Source organism: Myotis yumanensis, unplaced genomic scaffold (genome assembly GCF_028538775.1).
Source record: "Myotis yumanensis isolate MYYU_CA2020_CCGP unplaced genomic scaffold, mMyoYum1.0.hap1 SCAF_5, whole genome shotgun sequence".
Lineage (NCBI taxonomy): Eukaryota > Metazoa > Chordata > Mammalia > Chiroptera > Vespertilionidae > Myotis > Myotis yumanensis.
Genome location: NW_027223756.1, coordinates 29,167,740 through 29,190,950, shown reverse-complemented (window position 1 = coordinate 29,190,950; position 23,211 = coordinate 29,167,740). Strand labels below are relative to the sequence as shown.

Below are 23,211 nucleotides of genomic sequence, written 5' to 3'. Positions count from 1 at the left end.
GTCTGATACAACTTCCCTAAGGCTCCTAGTTGTTGACACAGAACACATATTCAAATATTTGTTGAAGCAAACATTTGAAAGATAGAATTGAAAGAAAGCTTTTTTAGTAGTACAACCTTGGGGTACCAAATTACATCACTGCCACAATAGAATGAATGATGTCCTGACTTTCCCATGGGCTGGACCAGGTATTTAGCTATGCGGTGACCTTTCTCTCATTCACTCAGTTCTGAGGAATGTTAGTTCAGCTTGGCTTCTATTAGTTGGACCAAGATCAAGATCAAGACCAAGTAAAACATCCCAGCCTAAAGGACAAAGACAAATCCTCAGTCTGTAAAAACAGACCAGGGAAGGAAAGAGGAGGGGGAGCCAATGTCCTCAACACAGGGCAGGAAATCTGTGAAGGAAAAAGAGAACCATTTAGGATTCTGTTTCTAAAGAGAAAATAAAAAGTAACCCAAACATCATGTCTTGTGGGGCGACATTGCTAGCAGAATACTGAAACCTGCTAGGAATCCTGTGCCTCAGCCACTCTGGAGAGGTCTGTGAGGGTAAATGGAATGTTAGCCAACTCCAGCCCCACCCCAGGAGGCAAGCAGCACAATCAGGTCCTGATCGGAGGCACAGAGAAGAGCTTACAGGCTCTGTCCCAGGGAAGGTCCCTGGAGAGGCTATTTGGATTTCACTGCATGTATAAAGTGGGAAGGGAATGTTATTGTAGAACAAAGCTTGTATGCCACACTCTGCTGGCAGCAACTAGCCAGAGAAAGAAGGTGCCTTTACGTTAACCTCATTTCATAATTACCAAAAACATCACTGCTGATTAGCAGCAAATGATCTCAAGTCCGTGTGAACCTATCTTCTTGACCCCAGATTGGCAAAAGCTGCCCAGCCTTTGCCCAGGTACAGCATGTCTTCTTTCATGTCATCCTAATGCCTTTAATGGCCCTCCAGGTTTGCTTCAGTTCCTACAGCCTTCTGTGGAGCTCACCACGACTCATTTGTGTGCTATTCTTTTTAAAGGACTCGGCTTTCATTTCACATAAGACAGTCATTTTTTTCAAATTTGTCATAATTTAGTATTTCTACCAGTCAATTCATCTACTTTCCTCAGTTTTCTAAAGACTTCCTATATCATCTCTTGAAATTCATGAACTGGATATATTTCTATGTACAAATTCCAATAAAGTGGGAGAGGAAGGTTAAATCACTAGAAACAAGTGAGACAAAAATCCCCATTTCACAGACATCCAACCAAACTCAAAATTTGGGGGGAAATTTCTTTTACCTTTGTATATATAAATTATACTAACAGCACTTTAGACCTTGAAAAGAACTCAGGAACAAGTTGCTGAAGACTGCAAGGGGGGCGGGGGCGGGAAGGGGACTTCATTGATACTGACATCATCATTCCTTTTCCAAATTAATGTTCAAAACTGTCACAGACCATGAAACCAAAATGATTAAGAGGGTTAAGACTTCTCACTGTTTAGATTCGTGTATTTGTGTTTTCCCCATTTATCCAAATGGCAAACTGGACCCCAGCACTGATCCTCTGACATTTTAATGCTATGTTCAAATCAGTTACCTTAAACACAGTACTTCAAACTAGTACTTGAGGGGCTAATTCCCCCTGGAATCTAGTCAAAGTCAGCTGTAAAGGAATATAGTCAAAATCAAACTCTTCATCAGCAACTGGGTCTTTGGCTTCTAAATGAAAATCAAAGCAATCAGGCACTGTGGAGTTTTCTCTTTCCATATATGGAATCCTGTGATTTCCCACATGGATGCTATTGTGAGATTAGCAAGAATGTGAAACAGTAGGAACTGCTGTATGGGCACAACTGCAGCCCCAAAGCTCAGTATCAAATCTTTGGCTCTCTCCTTTGAGCATCCCAGTTAAGACTCACTCACAAAATTAATTGTCATGGAAAACTTCTTAATGGAAAAGTATCTAAGAAGTAAGTTGGTATTTTCACCCCTCACCCTAGGTTATATTTGTGAGGTAGGGTACTGGTTAAGATCTTGGGTTAGAGTAAAAAAAATATTGCATATGAAGAATTTACTATAAGATTATCCTAATGGCAAAATTAATATTCTCCATCTGTTAAAAAAATATATGACTACTTGGAAAACATTCTGATTTTAGAGAAATACACATTTTAATAATGTTATTTTACAATTGCCTTAGAGCCAGATAGCTGAGGACAGAGTGAGAAGAAGACTTTTCATCATGTAAATTTTGAGCCATATATGTGTGTTATATATTCAAAAATATAAATACAATTGTATAAAGAAAAAATCTAACTTGATGTATTTGCTGTTAGGAAATAAATTTAAAATGTCCTCAATAATATAAGATGGTAAAGAGGATTGGGACCAAGAGGAAGTTAATCACCCCATTAGTTAATATACCACTCTCTGTAGTTTACCATTTGTTAATTCAAACTGATAGGCATTTTACTGGATGGTTTTCTTCTCCAGCCAGCAAGACCTTTATTCTCCACAGCTCAAATCCCATTAATGCTAATCAGCACAATGATTAAGCACTTTGGGTTAAGTACTCTAGCTGACAATGACTCCTTTGGAAGAAAGGTTCCCACAGCACAGGTAAAGGCTATCATCAAACTCAGCTTTTCAGCACAGTACGTAGTGTCACAGATCTGCAAGTTAAGATTGTTTCAGTATTAATAGAAGCTTGCTTTTTTAACCTCACTTGACTTCATCCATTCAAAAGACACTTATGAGAGTCCCACTATAAGCCAGGGGCAGCATCTAATGCTGGGGGTAGGAGAGCAAGGAGAAACAAGAACTCAAAGATAGTCCTGGCCTGATAGCTTAGTTGGTGATAGCATCGCCCTGATACCCCACGGTTGCAGGTTTGATCCCTGGTCAGGGCACATACAAGAAACAACCAAAGAATGCATAAACAAGTGGAACAACAAATCGATGTTTCTCTCTCTCAAATCAGTGTGTTTTTTTAACACTCACACACACACACTCTCACAAAAGAACTCAAGAATAAGATATGGAGTTGGGGAGATGAGAAGAGATAAACCAAAGAATTTATATACTGTGGGGCCTTGACTTACGAGTGTCCCGACTAATGAGTTTTTTGAGATACCAGCTGTCTCTCCGCTGATTTTTTGCATTGAGTTGACAGAGTAATTTGAGTTAACGAGCTCCTTAACTCGGAACGAATTAAACTCGTAAGTCAAGGCCCCACTGTACTTATATGCATAGCTCATGGACATGGGCAATTGAGTAGTGAAGACCTGGGGGCAGGAATAGGGTATGGGGGTTGGGGGGTAGATGGTGTTGGGGGGGAGGAAGAATGGGAGATATCTGTAATACTATCACATAAAAAATATATTTTAAAAGTAAAATTAAAAAAAGATATGATTCCTGCCTACAAGAATCACAGTCTGCTGAGGAAAGCAGCCAATGAAAAAAATAATGACATTATGATGGTAATCCTACCCCTAAATCTATAACCAAGACTTGTACACCTCACCACTAGGACTGGTCAGTTTTTTGTTTTAATTTTTTTTTTTATTGATTTCAGGGAGAAAGGGAGAGGGAGAGAGATAGAAACATCAACAGTGAGAGAGAATCATTGATTAGCAGCCTCCTGATGCCCCACACTGGAGACTGAGCCCACAATCTGGGCCTGTGCCCTGACTCGGAATCAAACTGTGACCACCTGGTTTATAGGTCCATGCTCAACCACTGAGCCGCCTTGGCTGGGCAGGACTGGTCAGTTTCTAACCTAGTTTCACTTTCCCACCTTCAGGCTGTAGCACAGCTGGGTTTCCAGCTGGCTGGGGAAGCAAAGATTCTTTAAATAAACAGCATTTTAAAAATATGCAGTCGCTTTTGAATTTTGTGGACCACCTTTCTCTAATATGTGAATCTAGGTGTCAAATTAATTAAAAACTACCCTAAAGAATGTGATATTCCCCAGGAATACACCTTTTCTATCTTCAACAACAAAGTACACTATACTTTGGAAGAAAACTTCATATCAGAAAGTCACAAAGGAAGAATGAGCTTTTTTTTTTAATGCTATCTACTATATCCTGCCAATAAGAAAACCGTTTAAAATCATATATACATGGAAGCAACTAGTTATTATGTTGCAATCTTCTCAGAAATGCAAAGGTTTTATTCAACTCTTTGTCACCAGAGGTAGTTCTTTTGGATGAATGACACACATTAGATCTGTAAAAATGCCCCTCTGACGATTACCAGGAGGACTGTACAGACTTCAAATCAACATTTCACAGTTGCAGTAAAATTAGCCATTGCTGAGGACCTTGTGGAAGGGGTCCAGTATGACCCCTCAGTGGATGCTACCAAGGCATGTGGCAACTGTTAAGCACAATATTTTCCTCTATACAGTATGCTATCCCAAAGTCCTAGCCCATCAAAACACAACTTTCTAGATCTCCCTAGGAACCACACCTTTCAGAACCTAGACACACTTAGAGCTGGAACTGGCTAAACAAAGTAACTATTCAACCACAGTTGCTCAATGTAACGGCCCTGATGACAGTCTCCAAATGCCAGTTTCCCTATTTTGCAATGGGTAAATGTGCTCCAAGGAGAAAAAGTTCCCAATGACCCTGAGGCCCAGAGGGCTTTCTTTAGAGATAGAAAACAGAAAATGAATTTGTTAGTTATTTCCTGCTGAGCACAAGGAAGATGTTGTTTCCTTATTTAATATACCATTACCAGTGCATGTTTTCTTTAACCACATAATAGAAAATAAGAAAATGCAGTTTATGCTCTTCTGGCATATTATCACCAGTTTTACAAGTTTCTTCTCACAAACATGTCCTTTAATTTCTACTCCCTTTATATAACCCTCCGAAACTAACATGTGTCTATGTACTATCAATTCAAAGCAAATATTTTTGAGTTCTAAAATGTTTATCTCCATACCATTCCTCCTCCTTGATAATTCGTGATGTGTGAGGACCTTTTCTTTAGCAGTGATTGCAGTCCTAAATTTATCTTTTAAAGAACTGTACTACACATGCTGTTTTAATCATGAGATGACCATAACCTAGAAGCAGACTATATTTCTGACCCCAAATCTTTCATGATCTCTATATTCAACTCTTAAACACTCACTAAAACAAACAAGGTATGATGTGGGAGAACGGGGGACTGGAAATAGAGAAGCCAGTTACCCTATGGGGTTATCTGACAATTACCATCAGGTCTAAGTGGATGAGATTGGCAATGTGCTCTGTGCATATTCAGGAGCAACTCGCCGAAATCCAAAACAGAAGCTGTCCTTGGACAAGGTTCAATAAATGTTTTTACTATCTATTTCCCACTGCACAATACAGTTCCACGGCTCCCCAGGGGATCTCAGATAAAATACTTAGCAGAATAAAAAATTAAAAATTCTTAACTGGTCTCCACTTGTCATCATAAAACATTTCAGAACATAAAACCAACATTAAAGAGCAGTCAACAATATTCCACAAAACAATGTCAGAGACGGAAACTGCTATTATCACCAAATGTTTTTCCATTCTAAGATACTGCAAGAAAAAGAAAGAAAGAAAGATAGAAAGAAAGAACACTGCAAGATTCTTCTCATTAAAGTAAAGTAGGTATTCTCCCAAGCACTAAACTAAAATGTGTCTTTTGAAGGACGGGGATGGTGGTAATAGTGGGAGAGCCAGGAGTAGGAAAGCTTCCACAAGCAAAAGGCAATGATCTAGAAAGATGAAGGCAGCAAAACTTCCAATGAGCTGTTCCATATTCTTTGCAACTTACTCAAAACCTTGTTACATTACCCAGAATCAGTAAACTGGGTAAGCATACCAACTTCTGTGGCAGTCCAGGACATCTATCACAATTCAGTGATTACACGCTCAGAGTCACACCACAAGCACCAAATTCAGCCTCAGACGGGACTAAGTGAAACCCCAACATGAATAAGCATAAGACAAGCTAACACCAAATACTTCAGTATGGGGACAATTTGGTTTAAATTTATCTTCCTGAGAAGTAAGTACTAGACTCAGGGACAAGAAGAAAAAATTCTTAAACTGACATTTCTTTCACTTTGGACATGGGAGACCTTCATCCCCAGCTACACAGATCTACAGATTTCTATGTTTTGTTTCTTATCACCTGCATTCCTGTGCAGCACCAACATCGTGAAGATGAGAGATGCAGTCAACACATCCTGCCAGTAAGATGTCAGAGCTGAACTTACAGCATTGGGCAGAAGTTACTCTATTTCATCCTTATCACTATTAACAGACCTAGTAGGATCTCGGAGAAACAGCCAGAAGAATGTCTGCTAGCTAGTCCTGGAGGTTAACAGAAGGCTGTGCTACCCGCTGAGCAGGCAACACGATTGAGAACATTACGATGGAAAATAAAACCTGAGCCACATGGGCAACAGAAAACAGCAGCAGAAAAAGTCCAACTCTGCCTGCGCCAGAGGTGTGGATGAGCAGACCTGAGAAGCCAGGAGAAGGAGGAGGGGGCGGGGGCCAGCCTAGGAGAACTTCTAAGCGGAGGCCTTCACAGCCTGGGAGTCTGCCCAGCTGTTCCTGCAGACCCTGCCAACCTGGCCAAGGCAGGCCCGTGGGAGCAGAACGGGCAAGGCCTCCGAGGGTCACTCCTGATCCACTGAGCCTCGGGCCAACACCACCGGACTTCTCCATTTTTCCTGCCTCTACTGGGCTATGATGGCAGCTTTCCAGCCCCACATGCCATACATCAGCCGCAGATCCCTGCTGGCACAGGCCAGCGCCTCCCCCCGCCCGTCCCCACCCCTGGCACACTTTGAGCCTGATCCTCCTCTTCCCTAATCTCAAACCCCTCATCCACCCGTGCCAGCCGCCCTGCCCAGGGGCGGCCCCACCCCCAGCAGTGGGGCTCTGCCCGGCCTGGGCACCTGCAGCACCTCCCCGCCCCACCCCCATTCTCCACCGCCTCGCCCCTCCCCCCTTTCTCCAGCAGAGAGAGGGGGCGACTCACCGCAGTCAGTGCACAGGATCTTGCCCACCTCTTTCTTGAGGTTTTTGCCGTTGGTGTCGAGGGGGGCAAAAGCCGTCTTAAAGACTAAGGGCTGCTCCGTGGGCTCCAGGAAAAAGATATAGCGCTGGTTCCTTTCGAGCGGCGCACAGGAGCCCACGCTGATCACCTGCTCGCGCTGCAGCCCCCCGCTCCGGAGCGGCCACTTGTCCAGCACCTTCACCAGCGCCACTCGACCCGAGGCGGGCGGCTCACGGGTGCTGTTGGAGCTGGATCCGCCGGCCGGCGCCAGCCCCTGTACCTTGCCCTCCACCACCACGGGTGCCTTGTACGCCTGGTCCTGCACCGACTTGAGGCTAGGCGAGTAGCAGGCAAGCGACACACCGAAGAGCAGCATGGAGAAGCCGGGGGCCGGGTCGCGCCTCATGCCGCCGGCGGCTGCGGCTCGCGAGCGGGCGGCGGCTCTCCGGGCTGCGGGGCTGCGGGGCTGCGGCTGTTGCGGCGGCCGCGGCTCTGGGGGCGCAGCGGGACGGGAGATGCTGCTGTGGCTGCTGCTGCTGCTGCTCCTGCTGCTGCTCTCGCTGCTGCTGCTGCTCCTCTTGCTGCTGCTGTTGCTGCTGCTGTCGCTGTAGCTGCTGCACGGAGCCTTCTCCAGTGGCGGCGGCGGCAGCGCTGAGCAGCAAACCTGCCGCATCTGGCCAGGCCATTTGGGGGGCTCCGCCGCTCAGCCGCCGCCTTGGGAGGGGAAACAGAGCCTGCTGAAAAACCGGAAACAGCGTAACGTTAGTGCCTCGTAGCCCTCCACCCGCAGCCCGGGGACGTGGCCCAGCTGGGCAAGGGGCAGGCGGCAAGCGGGCCGCGGTGCGCAGCGCGGAGCGGCGCAGCGCTCCCACCCTGCGCGCCAGGACCTGGAGGAGGATGCGGAGGATGGGACACCCGCCCACTTGCTCTCTCGCGCCCCCTCTACCTCCGGACCAAGTGAGGAGCGCGGCTTCTGCAGGGGAAGCTGGGGACTGCACTGCTTTAGCGCCCAGCTTCTGGGCCCGCAGGGGCGCGGGAAGGATCGTGCTACCCTTTGCTCCTGGGATTTATCGGCGTGACAGTGGAGTAGTGCGTGAAGAGGGGGCGGAGTAGAGATAACGGATTCTGCCACCCTCCTATGAACTTGGGGAGTGGGAAACAGGGCGTTCCCCTGCCTTTGGCCATCGGCTGTAGCCTCCCGCCTCCTGGGTTGTCCCCTTCCCTGGGAGGACCCTAAAGGACGGCCCCTCATCGAGCCCATGTGCTAGGCCCTGCCACCGCCAGGTGAGTGCTGGGGATCTCAGTCCCCTCTTTTGCAAAGAGTTGGGGCAACATGGGGTCTTGTTTTGGCATTGAGAACACCATACCAGGATTAGTGGTTGGGAGAGGGTCCAGCCCCCCAAGATCTGGGTTCTCTCCAGCTACCAGGGGGGCCAGGCTGCAACCTCATCTTTTTGTTGTTGTTAATCCCCACCCGAGGATATTTTTTTCCATTGATTTTTAGAGAGAGTGTAAGGGTTGGGAGGGAGGGAGAGAGAGAGAAAGAGAGAGAGAGAGAGAAACATCGATGTGAGAGATACATGGATTGGTTGCCTCCCACTCTCACCCCTAGTCACGGAGTCTGGGATGAACCTGCAACCCAGATACGTGCCCTTGACTGGGAATTGAATCTACCATACTTCAGTGCACCCGTCGACGCTCTAACCACTTAACCACACTGACCAGGGCTGCAACTCCATCTTTTAAAAGGCCGCTCCCTAAGGAGATGGGGGCTTCCTGGAGCCAACCTGAGAGCCAGAGCTGGCTTATTTTTAAAGTGTGGTGCTTATAAGAGGCAGGAGAGTTTGCTCCACTGGAGTCAGTATCTGATTTTAAAAAGCAAGTCCACGATCTATTCTCTTCCTATCAGTAAGGGTCCAGGAAGTTTTCAATACGCAGCTTATATGCTTGAAGGATGTTCAGCTCAGGAACTCCAGTGAGGTTTTGGAGACTTTTATTTCAGGAGACTGGCCCAAGGATGTCTGACTTAGGCTAGGACTGTCATTCTGGAAAGGAAGGACCCTTCCTCCTGGCTGTCTAAGTCCTCAAACTTAGCATGCCCAAAGCCAGCAGCATTATCTCCCACCCCAACTCCAAATTCCCTGTAATTATTAATGGCACCTTTTTATACTTGGCAACCCAATCTATTCTAATAAATCATTTATTCTTGTCTTATTTTCCTCATCTAATCACTCACCAAATCCTTTGGCTCTGCATTTTAAAATGTCTTCCATTTATATAGCTTCTCTCCAACTCTGCCATGAATACTGTAGGTCCAGGTGCTCATCATCCCTCACCTGGACTACTGCAAAGCCCCTTAACCAGTTTCTACACCTCACCTCATCACCCTCCTCCATCATCTGCTGCCAGAATTATTACATTACTGCCAGAATGTAAACATGATATGCTAATGCCTCTGCTCTCAGGAATTAAGTACAAGCTCTTCAGCATGACTCTTCATGGGCTCTCTCAACCTAACCAGATCCACACTCTGAAAGCCAAACACTTACCCTAACAACCCTCAGCACACTGCACTGTTTCTTGGTGTGCTTCTGCACGTACTGTCTCATGTCCAGGAAGTCTCACCACCATCTTGTTCACCTAGAAAACTATTCTTTATTTCCTTTTTAAAATTAAATCTTTAAAAAAAAATTTTTTTTAATTTCAGAGAAGAAGGCAGAGGGAGAGAGACAGAAACATCAATGATGAGAGAGAATCATTGATCCGCTGCCTCCTGCACATCCCACACTGGGATTGAGCCTGCAACCCATGCATGTGCCCTGACTGGGAAATGAACCCGTGACCTCCTGGTTCATAGGTTGATGCTCAACCAGTGAGCCACACCAGCCGGGCAATTAAATCTTTATTGTTGAAAGTATTACATATGTCCCCTCCTTCCCCCCATTGATCCCTTCTATCCCCGCCTTCCCCCACCCCAGGCTTTCACCACTCTATTGCCTGTGTCCATGTAGAAAACTATTTTTTCCCCAAGGCTCAGCTCAGCATTATATCTCACCCCTCCCTTCTATTCCCATATACATACATGATGAGACTAATTCTTCCTCTTCCATGTTACCATGTGCCTCATACTGTACTTTAAGCAACTGTACTTTACTTTTAAGCAACTGTACTTCAAGCACACTATACGTTAAGCATCAGACTTATACTGTACTTTAAGCAACTGTTAGCCAGGCTGCATTAGACCCATCAGAACAGTCATCTTAACAGTGGGGACTATGTCCTATTAGTCTTTGGATTCCTATCCAAAGGGACATCCAACATGGTTCCTGGCATAGAATAATGAGGAGCAAATCTTTAGTGAACTGAAAATCAGCTCTTTTAAAGGCACAGCCCCTTCATTGTCCCCCTTTTCATTTCATAGATCACAGATCTTGTACATCGCTATAAAGAAGACCACTAACTCCACCCTCTCAGTTTTTAGTGGAAGAAATAGTCCCAGGGAGAAAAAGGGACTTAGTCAAGATCACACACAGCCAAGACTGTACTCAATCTTCTGTTTCTGAGACCAAAATAGTGGGGAAGAGCTTGTGCTCTGGGGTCAAGCAGAGCTAGGCTTCAATCCAATTTTTTTTAACTTACTAACGTTGGAATGAGTCTATTTCACTCTCCAGGCCTGTTTCCTCACCCATATAGTGGAGGTAATAAGAGGGTCTACTACATAAAGTTGGGGTTTTTGCTCATTATTTACATATTCAACGAATATCCAATAGAATGGCCCCTCTGTGCCAAGCACAGTACTGGTCACTGGGTAAGACTGCAGTGAACCAAATTGACACTGTCCGCTCTCAAAGTTCATACTCTAGTTGGGAAGACAGCAGTAAACAAGTAGATGAATAGGTAACTAAATTACTTAGGGTGATACGTGTCCTGAAGAAAATAAACAGGATGAAATGATAGGGAATAATAGAAAGGGAAGAGGGTAGGTCTACTTGGATAAGGGAAGGCTACTATGAGGAGATAACATTTAAACTGAGAGGAAAAGGATTTGAAGGATGTAGATTATGTGAGATAAGTGTAGAGTGCTAGAACAATGCCTGGTGCAGAGGAAGGACCAAAATTAAGGTTGAATATTATTGATATTTTACTTATACCAGTGATTTTCAATCTAAGAGCTGAGAATCTAAGTGGTGTGTAGTTATTGCACACTAAGACTATCTGTATGTTTAAAAATGTAATGCAGCCCTGTCTGGGTAGCTCAGTTGGTTAGAGCATCAGCCCAATATGTCACAGTTGTGGGTTCAATCCCCTATTAGGGCCCCTACAAGAATCAACCAATGAATGCATAAATAAGTGGAAACAAAACCTCTCTCTCTCTCCCTCCCTCTCTATCTCTCTCCACCCCTCTCTCTGAAATCAATTTAAAAAATTATTTGTAATGAAAATGCAATGCAACTTTTCATTAGTAGATACCACTGGGAGGAATAAAAATACATATATATTCTTGCCTTGGCCAAAGTAGTTAAGTGGTTAGAGCATTAGCCCTCACACCAAAAGGTCACAGGATCGATACCCGGTCAAGGGCACATACCTGGGTTGCAGGTTCAATGCCCAGCCCCAGTCTGGGCATGTGCAGGAGGCAACAGATCAATGTGTCTCACATTGATGTTTCTCTCTCTCTCTCTCTCTCTCGCCCCCCCCCTCCTCCCTTCTACTCTCTCTAAAAACAATAGAAAAATATCCTTTGGGGGGGGGGGAGGATTTTTAAAAAACACATATTTTTGCCCTAGCAGGTTTTGAGCATCAGCCTGCCCACTGAGGGGTTGATTCACAATCAAGGTCCCATACCAATCGATGTGTCTCTCTTCTCTCTCTCTCTCTCTCTCTCTCTCTCTCTCTCTCTCTCTCTCTCTCTTCCTCCCTCCCACTCTCTCTAAAATAGGCAATGGGAAAAATATCTTCAGGTGATGATTTACCAAAAACAAACAAACAAAAAAACCAAAAGTCATTCTCTCTCTTTTTTTTCCATTTTAAAGTATAACAAGACTGTCTAGGATGAAGAAGACTGAATCAAGGTGAAGAAGAGTGTCAAGATATGCTACCATTTTTGTCTTTTTTAAACATATATAAATATATAAATATTTGCAGAGGATAGATTACCTTTGAAAAGACAGCAGTAATTAAAACAATAGTTGGCTCTGGAAAGGGTACTGTGTGACTGAGGAATGGGGTACAAGAAGGATACTTTCCATGGTACTCCCTTTTATAACTTGTGAATTTATATCAAGTTCATATACTACCTATTCAAAAAAATTTTAAAGAGGGGGTCCTCTAAACTTTTACTGTTGCTTAATTTTTTTGTGTTGCTTAATCTTTATCATGTATTTTCTCAATCATAAGCTACTTAAAAGAAAGGGGGGGAAAGCGACTTTAAAAAGTAAAACTATTTTCAAGGGATTCCTTAAAATTTTTCTTACCTTAGAAAAAGATTCTGGCCTAGCAGGTTTGGCTCAGTGGATGAAGTGTCAGCCTGTGAACTGAAGGGTCCCAGGTTTGGTTCTGGTTTAGTGCACGTGCCCAGGTTGCAGGCTTGATCCCCAATAGGGGGCGTGCAGGAGACAGCTGACCAATGATTCCCTCTCATCATTGATGTTTCTATCTCTCTCTCCCTCTATCTTCCTCTCTGAAATCAATAAAAAATATATGTAAAAAAAATAAGATTCTAATGCTTAAAAGGTTGGGAATTATTTCACTATAAGTTTATCTTCTTGAGCATGCAAAAGTTACTTTTGAAATCCCAAAACCACTGTCCCTACAGAAGGTGGGGACTTAGGCAGAGACTTCTAAAGGGAAGAAAGGTGCCTGTCCAGTTTTCCTCGAGGTGTGATGCATACGAGGACAAGCTTCCAGAATTAGCCTCAGGCATTTAGTATAAATGAGCAGGGTATTTGGTTTCCTAGGACAGCCTAATTGTATATTGACTTTTTCCTGAGGATAAAGTGAATTAATATGCATGTCTTAGAAAATAAAGCTTGATATTCTGAACCTGCTAACTCTTCATCATAAATTCAATAATTGATAATAAAAATAGTAATAGCTACCATATATTAGTGGCCTATTGTGTCTATATTTCCATTACTCAATGACATTGCATTTTACAAATTGAAGAGACTTCTGGAAGTTTAATAACTTGCCCAAATGACAGAATTGGGGTTCCCATTTAGGCTTGCCCATTGTTGAAATGCTTACTTTGTGCACCAGCAAGTCTCTGAATGAGAGGCATCTCTCAGCCTCTCTTGCATTGTCATCTGAGAGGTCTCTAATCTCTCCAAACTACTTTCACCAACATCAGACTATTTGAAATTTGCAGCACTAGAGAGCAAGTGGTATAAGCACCATTTTACAAAAAGGTGGAGAAAATTGAGACACTGAGAGAATTTAAATGACTTTCCAAAGAACACTAAACTGATTTATCACAAACTCAAGCTCACACTTTTGAGGTTTACCTCTCTATTATTTATTCATTTTCATTAGTCTAGCCTTATTGAGGTTTGATTGACAAAATTGTAATTTATTTTTAAATAAGTCTATTTCAGAATGTCTAAGGTTTATGAAAGAAATGTAAGTTAACACATTAGCACAAATAACCTAGGTACAACTCAGCTTTGTTTTCATTTCACAGATTGCAGCTTACATAAATATTTTTATGGTGAAAAGTCATGATTTTGCTACTGAGTGCCACACATTGTGCTTTGACTCATCTTTCTTCTGAGCTAATCAAAGAGTGCAAGGATGCCCTCTGGGACATTGCACAAAATATGGAACACTTGACAAATTTGCCTGTCATCCTCGTGCAGGGGCCATGCTAATTTTCTCTATATTGTTCCAATTTTAGTATATGTGCTGCAGAAGTGAACATGTAATATATTTAAGGTGTACAAGGTGATAATTTGACATACATTATGAAAGGATTCCTACAATTGGGTTAATTAACACACCCATCACCTCATATATTTACCTTTGTGTGTGTGTGTGTGTGTGTGTGTGTGTGGACACTTAAGTTCTACTCTCTTAGCAAATTTCAATTATATAATACTAGAGTCCCGGTGCACAAGGATTTGTGCACTGGTGGGGTCACTCGGCATGGCCTGCAGGGATCGGGCCAAAACCGGCTCTCCAACATCCCCTGAGGGTCCCAGATTGTGACAGGGTGCAGGCCAGGCCGAGAGACCTCTAGTATGTATATAAGATCTTTGGTTAATCTCTTCCTGCCCTCCCCTCTCCCTACTTCCCTCTGAGATTCATCAATCTGTTCCATGTTTCCATGCCTGTGCATTGAGCATCTGCCCCTTAGTGGTCAGTGTGCATCATAGCTACCAATTGGCTGGCCACTTAGGCGTTTATATATATACTAGAAGCCTAGTGCAAAAAAATTTGTGGGAAAAGCAGTTGTCTCTAGGACTCGGGCTATCAGCCCCCCAGTGGGGACCCTCACCCCATGAGGGTGTGGCCAGCCTGGGTGAGGGGCTGAGGGCCATTTTCAGGCTGGCCTCACCCCCTTCAGGGTGGGGGTCCCCACTGGGGTGTCTGGCCAGCCTGGGTGAGGGGCTGATGGCTGTTTGCAGGCTGGTCAAGCCCCCCAGTGGGGACCCTCACCCCATGGGGGTTTGGCCAGCCTGAGTGAGGGGCTGATGGCCGTTTTCAGGCTGGCCACAGCCAAGGGCTGGAAGCAGGTATCTGGGATTTATTTAACTTCTATAATTGAAACTTTGTAGCCTTGAGCGGAGTGCAGGGCCAGCAAGGCAGGCGGGAAGCTTGGCTTCCTCCATTGCCGGGGGCAATGCTCCAGCTCCATGGCCACTGCCATCTTAGTTGGGTTAATTTGCATATTTGCTCCTGATTGGCTGGTAGGCGTGGCTTGTGGGTGTGGCAGATGGTACGGTCAATTTGCATGTTTCTCTTTTATTAGATTAGACTAGAGGCCCGATGCACGAAATTCATGCATGCGGGAGGGGGTCCCCTCAGCCCAGCCTGCAACCTCTCCAATCTGGGACCCCTTGGGGGATGTTAGACATTCTTAGTGCTGCCATGGAGGTGGGAGAGGCTCCCGCCATCGCCACTGTGCTAGCCAACTGTGAGCCCAACTTCTGGCTGAGCAGTGCTCCCCCTATGGGAGCGCACTGACCACCAGGGGGCAGATGCTTAATGTAGGAGCTGCCCCCTGGTGGTCAGTGCGCATCATAGCAACCAGTCATTCCACCATCAGGCCAAAACCGGCTCTCTGACATCCCCTGAGGGGTCCCAGATTGCAAGAGGGCACAGGCCAGGCCGAGGGACTCCCACTGAGTGCATGAATTTTGTGCACTGGGGAGGGACGCAGGAAGTTGGTCAGCTGGGGAGGGACTGTGGGAGGGCTCCAGGGCATGTCCGGCCTGTCTCGCTCAGTCCCGATCGGCCGGACCCCAGCAGCAAGCTAATCTACTGGTTGGAGCATCTGCCCCCTGATGGTCAGTGTAAGTCATAGTGAGCAGTTGAGCAGCCTTAGTATACATTAGCATATTATGCTTTGATTGGTTGAACGGACAACCAGATGACCGGACACTTAGCATATTAGGCTTTTATTATATAGGATTGTTATCAACTATAGTCACTATGTTATACTTTAGATCTTAAGAGCTTATTCATTTTATAACTGAAAATTTGTATCCTTTTACCAACCTCTCCCCCTTCTCCCACTTCCCAAATCCTGGTAACCACTAATCAATCTAGTCTCTGTTTCTATGACTTTTTTTTTTTAGGTTCCACATATAATGATATCATGCAGTATTTGTCTTTCTCCTCATGTATAATATATGTATATATAATCACACCCATTATTACCCATTCATCTGTTGATGGACACTTAAGTTCTTTCCATACCTTGACTATTGTGAATAACGTTGTGATAAACATGGGAGTATAGAAATCTCTTCAAGATAATGATTTTGTTTTCTTTGGATCAAGCTCACACTTTTGAACAGAACCACACAGAGAAATGGAAGCCAGACCTGTTCACTACCCACTATGGTTCCCCACAAGTTTGTGAAAAAAAGTGGTTCATGGTAGCAGTGGGCTATGTCACTATGTAATAATCACTGAGAACAAAAACAGAAGTAGACAGAATGGTATAGACATTCTGAATTCAAGATAGAACACCCACATAAAAAGCTTGGCTTCTTCTCCCAGATCCCTCCCACACAAGATGGACTTCCTCCAGCTTCAGCCAATTCAGTGGCCAGAAATGGCCAGTGAACCCGGTTACATGACTGACTACATCCAGGAGAACTGACTCATTAGGGAGATGTGTAAGGCCTTTCTGTGGTCAAAGAGTCTCACAAATCAAGCCAAACACTTTGCAGGACAGTCTCATTTTCTGAAGAAAGACATTTTGCAAACTTATTTTTTCTCCTTTTGAGGTCTGTTTTCTAAATTTGGCTTCCAGAGTCACTCTCAGGTTCTGTGTGGTTAATTTCTTTTCCTCCAAGGATTTTTCAAGCAAGGCACTAGGTAGAAAACAGATATTGAGAATCTGAGAATATTAGCACTGGGAAGGACTTTAGCATCACTGTGGCCCGATGCCCTCCTTTCACAGAGGAAGACATAGAGACCATAGAGATTATTTTATTTGCTCAGGGTCACACAGCACTAGTGCTCTTTTGTCTGCATTTTAAAATCCTGGCTCTACCCCTACTGGAATGTGGGCTGGGGCAAGTCACTTCACCTTTGTAAGCCTTAGTTTCCTTCTCCAATACAACTGGGTAATAGCCCTAGCTCTTAGGGTTTTGTGAGGATTCAGTGAGATAATTCATGCAAAATGCTCCACAGTACCTGACACAGAGTAACTGGCTGAGTGTGGGCAGTGGACTCAAACTGCCTACCTCTGAATTCCAGTTCTGCCACTTGCATAAGTGATATTTGGCCTAATTACTTCACTTTCTGTCTTGGTTTGCTCAACTGAATAAAATGAGTAAAGCGATCATAGTTCCTACTTTATTAAAATTGTTGTGAGTCTTAAATAAAATAATATATATAGCCCACTTAGAATAATGCTTGGCACATCTTAGCTATTATTAGTCTGACTAGAATAACCAATTTTCTTAGTTTCAGTAGCCATACCTACTCCAAATTCAGCAGTTTTAAAACTACCCATTTTCAAAGGTTTTGAACACATGCTGAAATTCTTAAGGGTAGAACCTGATGTCCTACTTTAGATTTAAAAAAAAAAAAGAAGTCACATCACTGGTAGTCCCAGCTCCCAATTAAGAGAGGACCTGATTCAACAATTTATGGCCTACAACTATGTCAGGAGTCCAAGAGCTCCCACTTCCACTGCCTGAAAAGGGCAGCAGCCCCTCTGTCTGAGTTGTTCCATCTGGGATAATAATACTTATTTCTTTGTAAAGGGCTTTGAGACCTTTGGATGAAAAGTGCTATGTGAGCACAAATTGTTATCTCTTTTCCAGATATCACTTTTAGATACAAATCCAGAAGCTCCCGAAATAGACAGCAGCAGAAGTACAATCTGGACATAGACAGATTTGTCCTGAGTATCACAATCAGATAACACACCATGCTTCACGCCATCATCAGTTTCCTTTTACATGTCATAGCATATCTGATTTGGATTGAGAAAAAAATAAGATGTCCTCAAGCTGGATTTTTGGTGTCTAACATTTAAAGACTTTCCTCCCTCTGTTTTCCTGATTTGTGTATTTGGAATCCTCTCCTGAGGTCAACAGGAACTTTGAGGTTGATTTAACTCTGGGGGCGTGAAGCAGGACGAGAAGAAGAAATTATTCTCTTATTCCTAAACCCTCCTCTCTCTCCTCTCTCTTCTCACAGTCTCCTCTCCCTTCTCTCTCTTTGTGTATCCAATTCAATCTTGTTTCTATCTCATAATTTCTAGTTTATGTGCATTCTTTTTCATTTGCTTCCTAGACACTTACACTATCAGCCACAGTCAAAAAATTTTAAGACTTTCCTTTTCCTGCATTTGTTTTTACAATTCATAAATTTATTTATTCATCAACAAAAAAGAATTTCTTAAAAACCTACTATGGATACTGACACAGATGCTAAAGAAATAAAAGTCATGGTTCCTGCTAGAGCTAAAATCTAGGCAAAATTAGAGTTGGGAGCTATTACTAGTTGAGCTAGTGCCTGCCCTGGACCTCTCACTCGCCCTCAATACTTTTTTTCCCCATTAATATCATCTCTCCCATTTGCCTCTCAGACTCAGTGTCTCACTGTCCTCTCAGCTCTCCCAATTATGAGAGCAGAAAACATGAGAGCTCTGCAAATACTAGGTCCTCAATGCCTTAGTTTCTAAGATATTCCAAAATGAAGTTATTTATTCCAAAAATAGTTTTATTCATTCTTTCTTTTAAAGAATCCATTTGATTTATATTTATTTTGCGGTTTATCACTCTAAAACTATTTTTAGTGCCTACTCTGGACCAAGCTTTTTATACCAGATGCTGAGAATGCAAGAGCAAGTAAGACACATGAGGCCTCCCTCTTGAAGAGCTTACACTCTTAAAGGCAGACAGACACAAAAAAGGAAATGAATACATACAACATTTCAGTAAGAGAAAGGAAGGAAGCATGTGTATGATTAGATTGAAAGTGACTAGGACAGAATGACACTGACAAGGATGGTCTCTCTAAGGAGGCAATATTTGAGCTGAGGTCTGAAGGATGAAGAGGAGTTAGCCAAACAAATCTGGGAGCAGAACATTTGAGGCAGAGAAAAGAATTCCAAGAGAGGGCCTGAGGCAATATCAAACTAGACATCAAAATATGGAAAAAAGGACAGTGAGGTTGGAGATTGTTATAACAAGGGGAAAGATTGGCATGGAATGGGATTAGGGAGATAAGTAAAGATCAGATTTATGCTGAGCCTTGCAAGCTATGGCAAATTTGGATTGTATTCCAAATACAATGGGAAGTCACTGGAGGATTTAAGTAGAAGAATGATTAAGGTCTGGTTTATATTTAAAAGAGATCAGCCTTGGCCGGTGTTCTCAGTGGTTAGAGTGTCCACCCTGGCACTGAAGGTTCAATTCCCTGTCAAGGGCACATACCTTAGTTGAAGGTTCCATCCCTGGCCCCTGAAGTGGTGGGTTCAGGAGGCAACCAATCTATGGATGTGTTTCTCTCCCCTCCCCTCCCCCCATCCCCACCCTCTCCTGGTACAAAAGTGGAAGCAAAGAGAGCAGTTAGGAAGCTGTTATAGTAGTCTGGGCAGGAGGTGACAGTGGCTTAGACTGAGGTAGTGGCACTGGAGAGGAAGAAGAATGGGTAGAATTCAAGGTATAATTTGAAGATGGAACTAACCAACCAAGATTGGATCAAGTGGGTAAAGGAAGTAGAGTGATCAACGATGACTCAATTTTTTATTTGAGCAACTGGACAGATGATGAAACCATTCACTGAAATGGAAAACTTAGTAACATAATGAGGCTAGGGGTTATAGGAAATTCCATTTTTGACATGCTAATACTGAGATACCTGTAAATGAAAATTTAAGTACCAGCTGGAGATGTAAATCTAGACTTCAAAGGAGAGGTCAGAGTTAGAGGTCTAAATTTGGGAGTCAACATATAGATGATATTTAAAACTATGAAACTAGATAAGATGATGAAAAGAGAAAGTTGATAAGAAAGAGGATCTAGAACAGCCCTGTCCAATAGAAATATATGTGAGCCATATATGTAATTGTGAATTTTCTAGTAGCCACATCAAAAAGGTAAAAAGAGGCCTAGCTGGCATGGCTCAGTGGTTGAGCATTGACCTATGAACCAGGAGGTCACAATTCGATTCCTGGTCAGGGCACATGCCCAGGTTATAGGCTCAATCCCCAGTGTGGGGCATGCAGGAGGCAGCTGATCAATGATTCTCTCTCATCATTGATGTTTCTATCTCTCTCTCCCTCTCCTTTCCTCTCTGAAATCAATAAAAATATATTTTTAAAAAGGGTAAAAGAAACAGATGGAATTTTAATAATACAATATATCCGAATATTATTTCAAAATATAATCATATGAAAATTTTAATGAGATATTTTCTATTCTTTTTAAAATATATTTTATTGATTTTGAGAGAGAGAGAAAGAGAGAGAGAGAAACATCAATGCGAGAGTGAAACATCGATTGGCTGCCTCCTACATGCCTTCTACCAGGAATCGAGCCTGCAACCTGGACATGTGACCTGTCCAGGAATTGAACCAACAACCTTTTGGTGCATAGGACAATGCCCAACCAATTGAGCTACACTAACCAGGGCTTATATCCTTTTTTTGAAACTAAGTCTTTGAAATTCAGAGTTTATTTTATGCTTATAGCTTATCTCATTGCAGACTAAGCACATTTCAAGTACTCGACAGCTACTCATGTACGGTGCAAGTCTAGAACTTAACCTTGGATCAACCCAACATTTACAGATTGAATAAAGGAGGAGGAGTCAGGAAAGGAAACTGAGAAAATGGTATTGTGGAAGCCAAGAAAAGAAAGCATTTTAAAAAGAGACTGGTGAAGAGGAAGGGAGAAAGAGAGATAGAAACATTGATGGAAGAGAGAAACATCCATCAGTTGGCTCCCAGAGAAAAAAAGAAAAACTACTTCAAGAATCAGCACTACCAAAATTCTGTATCTTGGATTTTGAACTATAAGCATACCTGTTTCATACCTGCCTTGCAATCTGGCTGAGATTAAGAGGAGAGCCAGGTGTGGGCCTTGGCTGGACAATGTCTTTAAAATTCCTTTCCTGAGAAGACAGCCCTTGCTATTGCAGATGAGATGTGATACCACTAACTACTCATCACTTCAATGTGCCTGGTTGTCCTCTGTCTTTGTAATCTTGACAATAACAAAATCCTTAATAGGAGTTGTGCCCCTCCAGGGTGAGGACCAGCTGCCAGCAAAAAAAAAAAAAGAAAAGAGAGAGAGAGAGAGAGAGAGAAACTGGTCAACTGTGTTCAATGTTTAAAAGAGGCTGAGTAAGATGAGAAAGAGCAATAAAATTCAGCAACATGTAGGTCACTGATGATCTTGACTAAAGTTGTTTCAGTAGAATGATAGCTTCCTGGAAGGAGGCCAGAATGGAGCCATTGTAAGGTAAGGAAGTGGCGACAGCCAGTATAAACAACTTCTCCAAAAGGTTTTGCTGTGCTGTGCCGGAAGTGGCGGGTGGCCCAACTCCATGGCGGTGGCTGCTGTTGGGGTGCAGTGGGGCAGTGACTGAGCTGGTGTCTGGCCCCTGGCCTGGCCTCCAGGCTCTGCACCCTTGATGCTGCTCGGGTGCTGACCCCGCCCGGCCAGGACAATGGTGAAGTATTTCCTGGGCCACAGCCTGCTCCGGAGTTCCTAGGACCAAGTGTTCGCTGCCTTCTGGCAGCGGTACCCGAATCCCTATAGTACACATGTCTTGACGGAAGACATAGTGCACCGGGAGGTAACCCCTGACCAGAAACTCCTGTCCCGGAGACTCCTGACCAAGACCAACAAGATGCCCCGCTGGGCCCAGCGACTATTTCCTGCCAATGCTGCTCACTCAGTGTACATTCTGGAGGATTCTATTGTGGACCCACAGAACCAGACCATGACCACCTTCACTTGGAACATCAACCACGCCCGGCTGATGGTGGTGGAGGAACGGTGTGTTCACTGTGTGAACTCTGATAACAGCAGCTGGACCGAAATCCACCGGGAAGCTTGGGTCTCCTCTAGCTTATTAGGCGTCTCCAGAGCTGTCCAGGAATTTGGTCTCGCCCAGTTCAAAAGCAATGTAACCAAGTCAATGAAGGGTTTTGAATACATCTTGGCCAAGCTGCAAGGTGAGGCCCCTTCCAAAACCCTTGTTGAGACATCCAAGGAAGCCAAGGAGAAGGCAAAGGAGATGGCACTGGCAGCTACAGAGAAGGCCAAGGACCTTGCCAGCAAGGCAGCCACCAAGAAGCAGCAGCAGCAGCAGCAGCAGCAGCAACAGTTTGTGCAGCCAGTGCAGACCCTGGTGTGGCAGCACACCACACCACCTGCTGCACTCCCTCTGCCCTCCCCTGTATTTATTATTACAAGTCAACTTCCAGCCTGATCTACTCTCTGGGTAGTGGGTTGGAGGTAGTATCTGTTTGGCATCTACAGTGCATCAGACCTGTTATCCATGTCTGAGCCAGGCCTGCTTCTTCCTGCATTGTATAGCTGAGAAGAGATTTGCCCAGGGTCACGGACAGCATTCAGACAAAGTGGTCATAAACACTAGACTGTAAGCTCCATGAGGGCAGGGACCTTCGTTTTGTTCTCTGCTGCATCCCAAGTATCTGGAACAATATCTAGCTCATAATAGACACTCAATAAATATTTGTTGAATTAAAAAAAAAAAGTTTTGCTGTGCTGAAGAAAAGACAAAAGAAGTACTAGTTGGAGGTGGACGTGGTCAAGGGAGGGTTTTTACCCAAACCGGAGATGCTAGAGCATGTTGTATGCTAATGGGAATGTTCAATGAGAAGGAAGGAAGTATTGTGGGAGAAAAGAGATAAATGAAGAGGGAAGCCCTTCAAAAGACAAGAGAGGCCCTGGCTGGTGTGACTCATTTGGTCACCAAAAGGTCACCAGTTTGAAGGTTTTGGATTCAATCCCCAGTTGGGTGTGTAAAGGAGGCAACTGATCAATGCTTCTCACTCACATAAATGTTTCTCTCTTTCCCTCTTTCTCTAAAATCAATAAAAACATATTTTTTAAAAAAATGGAGAATGGGCAAAAGGAGTTTAGAGAGAGGGGCTGAAAAATGATTCTTCTATTATAACAGGAAGAAAGACAGAGAATGAATACAATATCAGAACAGAGATACAGATTAATTTATAGCATAACAGAAACTTCCATCTTAACACAAGACTTAAGCCATATAAGAAATAGATATATAGATAGCTATATATATACTACTTTATGTAAATAATTGTCCAGTAACTATGTGAATTTTAATAAAACTGAAATATTTGCAAACAGTACCAAAAAAGGTACATAGTAGAAATGCAATCCAGAAAGGAAAAAAAAGGGGGGGGGGGGTGTAGTATGATATGAGAAACTATTCTTTTTCTTTCTTTAAAAATGCCAATTTGATGAATATAAGTCTATACTTTTTCAGGAATGT

The 23,211-nt window shown here is 43.6% G+C and overlaps 1 protein-coding gene, 1 non-coding gene and 1 pseudogene across 4 annotated transcripts in view; 1 reads left to right on the top strand and 2 right to left on the bottom strand.

The window, feature by feature from the left end:
• NRG2 (neuregulin 2) overlaps positions 1–7,702 on the bottom strand; it is a 178,767-nt gene extending 171,065 nt beyond the window's left edge. For all 3 annotated transcript variants that reach the window (XM_070414848.1, XM_070414847.1, XM_070414849.1), the window contains exon 1: positions 7,012–7,702. In XM_070414848.1, the coding sequence (XP_070270949.1) occupies positions 7,012–7,702 (691 nt within the window). The remainder of the gene's footprint in view (positions 1–7,011) is intronic.
• A 6,136-nt stretch (positions 7,703–13,838) lies between these two features.
• Positions 13,839–13,943, bottom strand: LOC139011826 (U6 spliceosomal RNA). Its single transcript, XR_011471657.1, has one exon. It is a non-coding gene; the product is annotated as a U6 spliceosomal RNA (small nuclear RNA).
• Positions 13,944–20,954: 7,011 nt separating this feature from the next.
• LOC139010111 (PRELI domain-containing protein 1, mitochondrial pseudogene) lies at positions 20,955–22,155 on the top strand (annotated as a pseudogene).
• Positions 22,156–23,211: the final 1,056 nt, after the last annotated feature.